The sequence below is a fragment of the Amphiura filiformis genome, unplaced genomic scaffold (genome assembly GCF_039555335.1).
Source record: "Amphiura filiformis unplaced genomic scaffold, Afil_fr2py scaffold_75, whole genome shotgun sequence".
In the NCBI taxonomy this organism is placed as follows: Eukaryota; Metazoa; Echinodermata; class Ophiuroidea; order Amphilepidida; family Amphiuridae; genus Amphiura; species Amphiura filiformis.
The window spans coordinates 382,278-394,933 of record NW_027305539.1 but is presented as its reverse complement, the minus strand read 5'-3'; the positions used below and the strand labels follow the sequence as shown (position 1 = coordinate 394,933).

The 12,656-nt window shown below is 37.8% G+C and overlaps 2 protein-coding genes across 2 annotated transcripts in view; both read left to right on the top strand.

Moving 5' to 3' along the window:
• Window positions 1-1,012, top strand: part of LOC140144722 (cell adhesion molecule DSCAM-like) — a 50,935-nt gene extending 49,923 nt beyond the window's left edge. The window contains 1 exon segment of the mRNA XM_072166535.1: window positions 230-1,012. Within this exon segment, the coding sequence (XP_072022636.1) occupies window positions 230-582 (353 nt within the window). The 3' untranslated portion in view covers window positions 583-1,012.
• Window positions 1,013-10,155: 9,143 nt separating this feature from the next.
• Window positions 10,156-11,515, top strand: LOC140144723 (uncharacterized). The gene is made up of 2 exons (XM_072166536.1): window positions 10,156-10,288; window positions 10,961-11,515. Exons 1-2 carry the CDS (start codon window positions 10,249-10,251, stop codon window positions 11,311-11,313), a joined length of 393 nt encoding a protein of 130 aa, XP_072022637.1. The 5' UTR covers window positions 10,156-10,248; the 3' UTR covers window positions 11,314-11,515.
• Window positions 11,516-12,656: the final 1,141 nt, after the last annotated feature.

Genomic DNA, 12,656 nt, shown 5'->3' with positions numbered 1-12,656 from the left:
ATAGACAGATAATACAAGTTTTAACGAATTGAAATCGTACACTATCCCCTGCATATTACCATTTTCTGGCTGTAGCTTAGAAAAGAGCTGTTTATGGAGAGTAGCAAGTGGGTTGCACGTTGTACATGTTGCAGCTGTTGCCAGCAATATAAGATTTATCACAAGATAAAAGCTCATAAAGTGAAATGTACCATATTAAATTATAGTCAATATTTGTTCTCCTCCACAGGTTCAGTGAGTGAATCGGAAGCCAATCACATCTATCGACCACTTCAACATCGACAAGCTAAATCGCCAGTACTAAACTTACATCCAGTTTCTATCTCATCAAATTCGCTACCACGTCAAGCCGATTATACCCGCTATCACCCCGATGATATAATGCCACCATCATACCCAGCAACGCCTCCACCGCCACCACCACCTCCCCCTCCACCGCCCCGCAGCCGGACAGATCCAGACGGGGAGAAGGGTATCGAGTATAGTAGCACAAGTAGTGATGAAATAGAAATTCAGATACTAATGGACCAGAACACAAATCCCATCAAGATATATCGGCACCAGGATTTTACTATTGTATAGGCAAATGAAGAACTAATTAATCTGTTTGGCTATATTCTTTTCTCACCAATACCGCGTTAATGTAAACATTGTTAGGAGACAGGAGTGGTGCTAAAATTAGTCCAAACACACATAATAAATAAGTAAATGTTGCGACTTAAAAGGGCATTTCGTGATCCACAGCCTCATCCCCCCACTTTTCTCAAAGCAAGTTGAGATTTTTATATCACTGGAAACCTCTGGCTACATAATGTTTATGTACAAAATATTTCTTGCAGATTAATTCGTTTAGCAAAGATATCGTGAAATTTAAATTCGTTCTGGTGCACCAGAACGAAATTACAACGCATTGTCTATGGAGCAGTGTAATACACATAATCATGCATAACTCGCGAACGCAAAATCGGAATCAACTGACATTTTGGGAATAGGTTTTTTTCGTGGATATCTAATGAAATACTCCTTTAATATCCATCAAGTGCATCTTCAGGCGCTGCTGTGAAGCACAATTTAATACAGCTATATAAACGCAATGAGATGAACCGGCTAAGGTGGGACAGGAGTGCACGAAGAAAACAGGAGTAATCGGGGAAAACTGCGAGGACGATCACATAATCGACGAACATGCTATCTTACGGAACTGCAGGGAATCGAGCCCGGCCCGTAGTGGTGAGTGGCGAGTGCACTGACCACTATACCAACCCGTCCTTCAGACAGCGACATCATGCACCTATTGTAGTACTATACGCCATTTGCCTTATTTGTGCATCGTGATCTGGTGTTTAAATGTTCACTACACGGATTACGTTATATAACTTTATTTTACAGTGAGGAGGTTTGCTTCCTTAAAGTATGGTCATGATAATATCGACGTTTTGCGCGGGTATCTATGCGCTAAATATGTGCGCACGTTCATGTAGTGATTTTTCCATAGTGACGAATTGAGGAATGTGAGATATTACGTTCTAGTTATTTGTTATTTTCAAGTTGTTTTACATTCTGTTTAGGCTAAAGAATGTGATTTTGTTTTGTAATGTGCAGGTACTCTGTGTTTATCTTTTACACATTTACTCGTACAGACAAAGAACGGCTAAATTTTGGCTGCAGCTATCACAAAGTCGCAAGTTGGTAGCTTTGAAACCGCTGGCTGTTAAAATGATATTCTTTATTTGACGCGCACTTGTACTATACCAGAAGTATGTCTTTTGGGAATGGGGGATTCTGCATGCCAGTTGTAGGCTCTTTATAATGGGCCACAAAATGCACAATAATGCATTTACAAAGGACATAATACTGGCTTGTACTATGTGGGCATCAAACAAAGAACATCAACTCAGCAGCCAGGAGACAAAATGGTATAAAAGGCATAAAAACTAAAAATATTAGGGCGGCCAGCATCCCATAGAGAAAAGACATCTCACAGGGGTACGTACCTGCTCCCTTGCCACCTCTCTTCCCCTGGCTACGCCACTGGGTCACCGTCTCATGGTACCATGGCATTGCGTATAATACTCTACGGGGTAGTAATTATTACTAATTGGTATGCTGCGCTAGGGAAAATCAACGATGCTCTACCTTCTTATGATCACCCTTACGATAATTTGCCTAAATCATCTGTCATAATTTTATTCACCAATCTTTTGACAAGAACAAATGATAATGAAACAAATGAAAAGGAATGATCAGAAACGATTAAGATGATTACATAACATATGCATGTGACTTTCAGTGACTTTGGCCTGTGACTTAGGCAAAAATCAGAGTAAAATCTTCAGACAAACAAAGACATAAATTCTGGTGTTAAACTGCATTAGTCACTAATATTTGTCACCATTTGTATAAATTGCCTAACTCACCCCAAAATCTCCATTATGATTAGTCCCTGTCAATGGCATTATTACAGCAGGTGTCCATGGTAATAGAGACACGATTTAGGCAAAAAGCTCAATCGGCTTAAAAGTGAGTTAGGCAGTTATCGTAGCAGGGGAACGATATGTAACAATTAGCCTAATTAGCATACCAAATAACCCAACAATCAAGCAATGTAGTTTAATACTGTCCAATGTGTCTACTTTTCTTTAGAGCATTTTGTACATTTTGTAACTTTCTAATTTTGTGTTTATGTATATTTATTGTGTAGTTAACTCCCAATATGAATAGAATGACAGATTTTGTCGCTGCAGAATCTTAGGCACCACGTATATTTTGGTCCCATAGCGTTATCGGTATCCCGTTACAGGGACCGGTGGCTCCTTCTATCGTACCCGGGAGTTGTAATAAATACTACCGAGCTTAATAATGAACAAATTACAATCATGTTTTCAAAACGATAGCGCAATTCAAATGTTCACGTTAATATAGAAAGAGTCATCGGTACCTATCGTTTCACTCAGGGTACAGTAGAAAGAGCCGTTGCGACGGTGACCTACCAGGACACTCTGGGTACGATAGTCAGAGTCATTGGTACCTATGGGGGATTCAGAGTACGGTAGAAAGAGCCTTTAGTACATATGTCGGGACATAAGGGTACGATTGAAAGAGCCGTTGGTGACCTATTAGGACACTCTGGGTACAATAGAATGAGACATTGGGGCACTCAGGTTACCAGGGCACTTTGGGTACGATAGAGACATTGGTACTTTTATGAAGGCACTCAGAGTATGGTTTAAAGAAGTTGGAAGTAGAAAATCCATCGGTACCTCAGGACACTCGGGGTACAATATAATGAGCCATTGGTACCTATCGGGGCAAAAATAAACGTGATGCCTTACCTATAAATCTGCACTCCCAGATAAAACGCAGTGTTTGCACAGTAGATTACATAACAGAAAAACAGGTGCAGCATGTACAAGTATATAAACACATCCCAAAAAGAAATTATCCCACCAGACAATCAAAATATAAGTATCAAAATATAAACTTAAAAAAGACACACACTTGTGTCCTGCAAAATTTGATGCCTATTTTGTCCCAATATGTATTGACCTTAGATTAAGGGCTGGGGTATGAACGTTTGGACAGTATTTATTTTGGGACAATAGAGCACATCAGACATATCGAATTGCATTCTGAATACGAAGAATGTCATTCTGATATCAAATAATTTTGGTTTTTGAAATTCGCAATTTAATACACATTTTATGGCAAATCATTAAAATTGATATTTTTGATATTTAACAGTACTCGAAGTAAACTTTATAAATCTGATGATTTATACTTAACGTGTATGTAGGTGGGATGAAATGCCGACGATCAATTGAAAATTTTGACCTTTCGTATTGAAGATATGGATTTTTTTTCCCAAAACACCAAACAAAATTAGGTCTTTTGGGAAAAAAATCTATATCTTCAATATGAAAGGTCAAAATTTTCAATTGACCGTCGGCTTTTCCTCCCTGCTACATACACTTTAAGAATATATCATTAGATTTATATAATTTACTTCGAGGACTGTTTTATATCAAAATTTGAAAAATATCAAATTTTTAAAATTTGTCATAAAATTTGTATTATATTGTGATTTTCAAAAATGAAAATTATTTGATATCAGAAAGACATGCTTCGTATTCAGAATGCAATTCGATAGGTCTGAGGTGCTCTCATGTCCCACAAAAAATACTGTCGAAACCCAATAAACGCTCATTTTAGATCCCTTAATAAAACACAGATTGGAATTTTCCATGCCTGTGCCCTCTAAGCGTATTCGAATTCAGCCGACGCCGCCGATACAGCGTTCAGACCTGGCGGTATCGTTATTCATACGCGCGAAGTTTCTTATTCATACGCGCGAAGTTTCTTACGTTCGCGCTATTTTTTAGTTTGCTCACGCGGTTTGTAGCAGATACGGTTGATTTATTTTGAAGGTAAATATCGTGTATCAGCCTGCTCCAAAAGTTAGGAATGTAAAAGGCTGTATGTACTATTACTTAACCCCATGAGAACTACCTGCCGATTGGCCAAGAAGAAGTTTTCATTTTCAATTGGACCAATCAGCAACATTGTTAGAATAATTTCATCACGCAAAAAATAGGTGTGAATTATTTGCAGACCTCCATTCTGATTGGTGATTTAAGTAAAGATACCATGTAATTGACCAATCAGAGGCAATGTTAGATCGGCAGGTAGTGCTCAGGGGTTTAACGAAGCAAATGCTGTGTTTTTACTCAGGGGGAAAGATTTCTTGTTTCATTTAAACATTACTTGGGCAAAGTGCAATAAATGTTTCTTTTAAATCCGATAATGCCTGATTATTATCATTTGTATTATTTGATACGAAAAGGCTGCACTTTATCAGTGAAAAATGAGCAGATTAAACTGGGCTGTAAATGTATAGTCATAATTGTTATAAATTGTTTGTGAATAATGTAAATGAAATGTAAATAACTATAACATAACGTTGATATTTTGCTATGGCATATTGAAATGTATTCAAACATAATGCAATAAAGGACACCACAGAAAACTAGTCGATTTGGTTATTATTGGTGACCGTCCACGGCGAATGAGCCGTAAATTCCTCCCCCGGTCAATTTTGTTTTATTTCGTGTTTAAAAAATAAACATCATAAACTTAAAAATGGTATATCATTTGACTTCAAACGATATCCAGAAGCGGAGTTATGGTTAGTTAAACTTTGCTCCTTCAACAAAATTATAGCTGTTTTCGTTTCTATGTGTGCCTCTTATTCCATATTGCTGGCAATAAATATCAAACAGTCATAATTGGCGGTCATTTCAAATCATCCCCAAGTCAAACGAGGTTTAAGAAGGTTCTCTCATTGTTAATTGTTGGTTATGCATACCTATACAAAATACAATGCCTGGTAACCCACCACTTGAAAAGGATTTAGCAAAAGCAAACAAAGACCAGAGCTATTAAAAGTTCTATAGCCATCTAAGGTAGAAGCTTATTATCCACTTCAATAATAGGATTATTGATTGGTGTTGTGACTATCAAAATAAGACAGATGTCGCGCCAGCTTAAGTGACCGATGAATACGACCTTCGTACACATTTTACACCATAACTCAGAATACAATTTAGGGAATTTACGGCTCGTTTGTGCTGCCGGGTCACATTTGTATCTATTTGTTTGAATCATTAGCACAATAATGAAAAGTAGCCTAAAATATAGAATTATTCAAGTTGAAATTGAGATATTAGTGGCATTCAAAGTTTTCTTCCTCATGGAATTATTGTTCAATTGTCACCATCAAAACTTTCACATTTTGATCAGAACTGAACAGTACCCTAGTAATTTAATGCCGTATAAATGAAATTGATTGAAGTTGAACGGAATCAATTTTCTATATTTGTGTTTTAAAATGACAATTATTGTAAACATAATGATATGAATTCCACTAGCCATTTATTTGGTTTTAGAAATCATACAAGATACATGGCCACTGAATCTCAAAGTTTCACGGGGAATAACTCGCTGCATACACGAAGTGAAATGGACAGAAGACATGTGACTTCACAATATATGATTTAATTCCACATTTCAAATATCAACAAAGTATCACAACATAGATCATTGAGTGTGTTCGCTCAGTGCAGTGTTTCTCCTATAGTAGCTGGCGAAGTTACGTAATAAATCCGATTAACTACCATAGCAATAGGTGAAAACAATTTTGAACATATCGCGCTGCACTACAAGCAGATTGAACTAATCACCTGTGTATGTCTGCAATCATAGATTGAACACAATACTGGTCTTTTCAAAGATACTAATCTTACAGGTGCAAGTGATCAGCATGATATGGTTCAATGCAGAGGTACCGCGTGAAAGTATCAGTGCAGCGCGGTATATTCAAAAATTGTTTTCACCTATTGCTATGGTATTTAATCCGATTATTACGTAACTTCGCCAGCGTATAGTAGCTGATCGCCAAATACAAGGATTAATATTGAGCACGGATCAATGAGAGAAAAACCCGCGGAGCGATATAAATAATTGATTAATCGAAATAAAATAGCGCAATAACAATAACAACCATTGTTTCAGGTCAGATTAATTATTAAAGACATGAGATATTACTTTATAAAGACATAATTTTAACAACCAATTATAACAAGTTGCCGAAATTGTAGGTAAATTTCGCAATACATTTTTGGGCGCTACTGCTAATGACTGACTGAATGTATCAAAAATACACCTAATACTTTTTAAAATAAGTTGACAAATATTTAACTAAATGTAAAAATGTAAAAAGGTATGCATAGCCCTATTTGTTTTATCCCTGTGAACCAATTTATAGTGTCACACATCATTGCGTTCAGCCACAGTGGTTAATTGTTTAAGAAAAGAGGCCGTTTTAAAAGTTGCACCTGAAACCATAGCACATAAATAGACCTGACACAGTGTCAACACCCTGTATTATAAATATTTTTTTCCATACAGCTCCATTCTCCGTTGAAATCAATATTCCATTATTGACACAGATAAAGAAAGTTTACATATGCATTGTGTTATAGGACTTGCACCTGGAACTTAACTGAATGGGCTAAACGTGTTCCATTATACTAAGTATAATTGTAATTCTCAAAATTAAACATATCACAATTTTTACTTTGGATTTCAAAGTCTTGACTTATAAAATGCAGTAAAAGATATCCACAGCAAGCTGCAAGGCCCCGCTAATTAGTGTATTGCTTTTCGAGTTAGTGTACTGGAAACAAAACCCTGGTTTTACCTGAAAACAAATCGATTTTTCTTATAGTAGAAACATCATATGGGGTACTAGAGCATGCACAAATCGTAATAATGTGTAGAATATAGAAACTCTGTGGTATCTCATATGATAGTCATGGTATGCTTAGCCTGAGTCGCTCGGCCTATCTCGAACAAAATCGCCATGCGTAGCTGTTGAAAAACGAGAGGATTCGCTGTACTATCACGGCAATTTTTGACACGAAGATATAGGGATGATGACGATGTGCCTGACCTACTGTCTGGTTTGAGAGTCGACTCCTATGGACTCAAATATAACATTTAACACTATTTAGAACGGTATTATTTTCTTTACACAATGAACCATTGTGACTGAACATACGGAACGCAATGACGTGTGACGTGTGAATTTAGTTCATATGCGTGAAACAAATAAGGCTACATATCTTTTCACACGTTTGCTTTTTGTAAAATATTTTTCGATTTATTTTTAAAAGCATTAAAGGGGGGAACTTATAAGTTGTGGACCCTGTATGACGCAAGGAATTGGGTGAATGTAAAATTTAAGGATAAAATAAATAGCATGTAAAAAAATTAAAATCTTAAAGGCACAAAACCTAAAATACAAAATAAAATAGTCAATAGATGGAGGAGAATTATGTTATGCGTATTTTGATACCTCATTCGGTACGATGCCATTTTATTTTACCAATTTATACAAATTTGGTATGAATAGATAGAGAATTCAAAAATGACAACGATTTTTAAAACAGTCTGTTTTATCGAAACACGCTAATAATTAGTAAAGCGAGTGAGAGTTGATCTATCACGCTGTAATGTGCCCGTAACAAAGGCCGGTGGGAATCACGTGAGGAAATAAAGTCGCATCGTACCGAATACCAAAATACGCCGGACAAATATATACATCTATTGATTTTTGTTAATTTAGGTTTAGTGTATTTAAGATGTTCATAAATTGCTTTTATTCTTTATGCGCAGTATAGACCACTTGACCTCATTGTTTATCAACAAAGGTGAGGGACTAGTCTATCGATATGCTTGAACGAACCGCTACACTGTTCAGTAACTTTCTTGTACTATATAAATTTGGTGGGCGATTTAAAATGCACGTGCGATGAACAAGCTACGATGCGTACGCACACTGCAGGGCAAAGGACAATGGAAATTGCCATAATTCGCATACTGCCAGGCAATGACGTCACATGTCAAATGGTCTATACTTGTTCTAGGTATTTAGTTGATCGATAAATTACCTCTTGTGCAAGTGGAAGTAAACTTCCTGTGCGCATTATATGTGGGTCTAACTAAATATACTATCCTGTTGTCTTCGTGTCAACTTCTAAAGTGGATGACTAAAAGAGCATTATGAAGTTGAACTCCTTAAATTTAATGTGGACATAATCCGTGGCGTAGCCAGGATTTCGGAACCGGAGGGGCACAACTTGTAAATGTACCGACGGAAATATTTTTTACCGACGGATGTTTAGAATTGTAGACCCAATTTTTTTTCGATGGTTTGAAAAAGTGAAGAGCAAAAAAAAAAAAGAAAAAAAAAAAGGATTATAGGTACTACGAACCTAAAACCAATGAACAATTTAAATTTTTTTTACAATTTTGCCATTTTTTCTTTCAAGCACGGTGAAAAAATAGTCAATTAGTCAATAGTTCACCCAAAATGTTCTAAACCAAAGCCTCCCATCTACCGGCGGCCTTACAGGACCCGACGGCGACTCTGGGCGTGGGGGGGGGGGGGCACCAGCCCCCTGGCCCCGCACTGGCTACGCCACTGGATATAATATGATAACTACAAATATACGAAGAAACAGTTATGATGCTTTTGCTACCAACCCCTTCTGAATCCCCTTTGGTGAGACGATAAATATGTAATAGGAACTTAATAGGGCATGGCGCTATTCAGTGCGAGTTGGCGCTGCGGTTGTTCCTCGCCATGCACCACTGAGGTCCTGGGTTCAAGCCCCGGCGCGGCCCAAGGATCGTGTGCACTTGGTTTATCCCGATTCCATGCTCGCTCTCGCCCGGTTTTCTCCGGGATCTCCGGTTTCTTCCTGCTTTCAAGAAATCGGTGATTAGTTGTATGGTTATCAAAAACTTCCCTCATCGGAATGGAATTTGGGGATTTGCACAGATAATTGGTGGATGTTACATTCTAAGTGCGGATAGGTTTGCGCCAGTCCGGCTGCACAATACCTACATGATGCGATCTGATTGTAATAAAAGATACCATGGCAGCGAAATTACAGTGCTTTGAACCCACCGAGATCTGGGAAAAGACGCTATATAAAAGCCGAAATTTGTTCTTGATATTTATTGGGAGATTTTATAATTAGCATCTAGCTTTTCTTCATTTTTCTATGCCTCCTACACGTCCCACGAAGGGTCAAAGGTCATAATAGGGCCAAAATTTAAAATTTCTACCGTGTTGTAATACCTGAAATAGTTCCTGACATTGCTAGGAATCAAAAAGTCAATTGTCATATTGCACTAGGGTGCTTGTTCAGGAGTTAGGTAAAAAGTCAAATATTTCATGCGCAGAAGCCACATTTTCAAAATGAACCGATTCAATCGAAATTAGTGTTTAATTACTCCTCTCTGCAGACCAAATAAGAAAATAATTTACTTGAGAAATGTTTAACCTAGGAATAGTTTGACATCATGGGTCAAATGTACATGTTTTTATTGGAGTTTGGCTGAATAAACTCTGAAGGGGGACATTAATATAAAATTAATATAAAATTTGAGATTTGTTACGTTAAGGGGAGTAATTTTTAAGTTTTGGCCCAAGTGTGACTTTCGACCGCTTGTGGCAACAACAGTACTGTACAGGAGGCATAGAAAAATAGAACCAATCAAATTTGTATCATTTCAAATTATTCACGTCATCCAACCACGAGTGCCTCGGAAGGATATCTGTCACTCCCCTATAATGGACATAGAGGTGGAACACAAAGTTGTTACACAGACACTGATGAACCAATGTATAATTATGACTACGGGAAGAGTCGTGCTACGAAAGGTAAGAAGAATTTTCAAAAGTCCTCCCATCCCCAATGCCATAAAATGAATAACGCTTTATACCCAAAATGCTAAAACAAAAATGAGTGGTAGAGGTTTCTAGATTAAAGGAGTATTTCGTGATCATAGCATCCTCTATTAATGTCATTTTTCATTAGATATCCACGAAAAAAACCTATTCCCAAAATTTCAGTTGCTTCCGATTTTGCGTTTGCGAGTTATGCATGATTATGTGTATTACACTGCTCCATAGACAATGCGTTGTAATTTCGTTTTTCACGATATCTTTGCTAAACGAATTTATCTGCAAGAAATATTTTGTACATAAACATTATGTAGCCAGAAGTTTCCAGTGATATAAAAATCTCAACTTTTTTTGAGAAAAGTGGGGGGATGAGGCTGTGGATCACGAAATGCCCTTTTAATTGGATAGTCATAATGGAAAGATAAAACAAGTGTTAACGAATTGAAATCGTACACTGTCCCCTTCATACTACCATTTTCTGGCGGTGGCTTAGAAAAGAGCTGTTTATGGAGTGTAGCTAGTAGGGATGCACATTGTTCAAGTTGCAGCTGCTGCTGGCAATATAGATTTATCACAAGATCACAAGATAAAAGATCATAAAATGAAATACCATATTAAACTATAGTCAATATTGGTTCTCCTCCACAGGTTCAGTGAGTGAATCGGAAGCCAATCACATCTATCGACCACTTCAACATCGACAAGCTAAATCGCCAGTACTAAACTTACATCCAGTTTCTATCTCATCAAATTCGCTACCACGTCAAGCCGATTATACCCGCTATCACCCCGATGATATAATGCCACCATCATACCCAGCAACGCCTCCACCGCCACCACCACCTCCCCCTCCACCGCCCCGCAGCCGGACAGATCCAGACGGGGAGAAGGGTATCGAGTATAGCAGCACAAGTAGTGATGAAATAGAAATTCAGATACTTATGGACCAGAACACAAATCCCATCAAGATATACCGGCACCAGGATTTTACTATTGTATAGGCAAATGAAGAGCTATTCAACTGTTTTGCTATGTTCTTTTTCTCACCAATACCGCGTTAATGTAAACATTGTTAGAAGACAGGAGTGGTGCTAAAATTCGTCCAAACAAACATAATAAATAAGTAAATGTTGCGACTTAATATCCACCAAGTGCATGAACCGGCTAAGGTGGGACAGGAGTGCACGAAGAAAACAGGAGTAATCAGGGAAAACTGCGAGGACGATCACATAATCGACGAACATGCTATCTTACGGAACTGCAGGGAATCGAGCCCGGCCCGTAGTGGTGAGTGGCGAGTGCACCACTGACTACTATACCAACCCGTCCTTCAGACAGCGACATCATGCACCTATTGTAGTACTACGCCATTTGCCTTATTTGTGGATCGTGATCTGGTCTTTAAATGTTCACTACACGGATTACGTTATATAACTTTATTTTACAGTGAGGAGGTTTGCTTCCTTAAAGTATGGTCATGATAATATCAAGGTTTTGCGCGGGTATCTATGCGCTAAATATGTGCGCACGTTCATGTAGTGATTTTTCCATAGTGACGAATTGAGGAATGTGAGATATTACGTTCTAGAAAGTGATACAGCCTGTGACCTACTGTTTATGTGTTATTTTCAAGTTGTTTTACATTCTGTTTAGGCTAAAGAATGTGATTTTGTTTTGTAATGTGCAGGTACTCTGTGTTTATCTTTTACACATTTACTCGTACAGACAAAGAACGGCTAAATTTTGGCTGCAGCTATCACAAAGTCGCAAGTTGGTAGCTTTGAAACCGTTGGCTGTTAAATTGATATTCTTTGTTTGACGCGCACTCGTACTATACCAGAAGTATGTCTTTTGGGAATGGGGGATTCTGCATGCCAGTTGTAGGCTCTTTATAATGGGCCACAAAATGCACAATAATGCATTTACAAAGGACATAATACTGGCTTGTACTATGTGGGCATCAAACAAAGAACATCAACTCAGCAGCCAGGAGACAAAATGGTATAAAAGGCATAAAAACTAAAAATATTAGGGCGGCCAGCATCCCATAGGGAAAAGACATCTCACAGGGGTACGTACCTGCTCCCTTGCCACCTCTCTTCCCCTGGCTACGCCACTGGGTCACCGTCTCATGGTACCATGGCATTGCGTATAATACTCTACGGGGTAGTAATTATTACTAATTGGTATGCTGCGCTAGGGAAAATCAACGATGCTCTACCTTCTTATGATCACCCTTACGATAATTTGCCTAAATCATCTGTCATAATTTTATTCACCAATCTTTTGACAAGAACAAATGATAATGAAACAAATGAAAAGGAATGATCAGAAACGATTAAGA

Excerpts from the sequence above, each read along its gene's own strand:
- LOC140144723 (XM_072166536.1), top strand. The coding sequence starts at position 10,249 with ATGTATAATTATGACTACGGGAAGAGTCGTGCTACGAAAG. Across the intron at positions 10,289-10,960 it reads GAAGAGTCGTGCTACGAAAG|GTTCAGTGAGTGAATCGGAA; the intron begins GTAAGAAGAATT and ends TCTCCTCCACAG.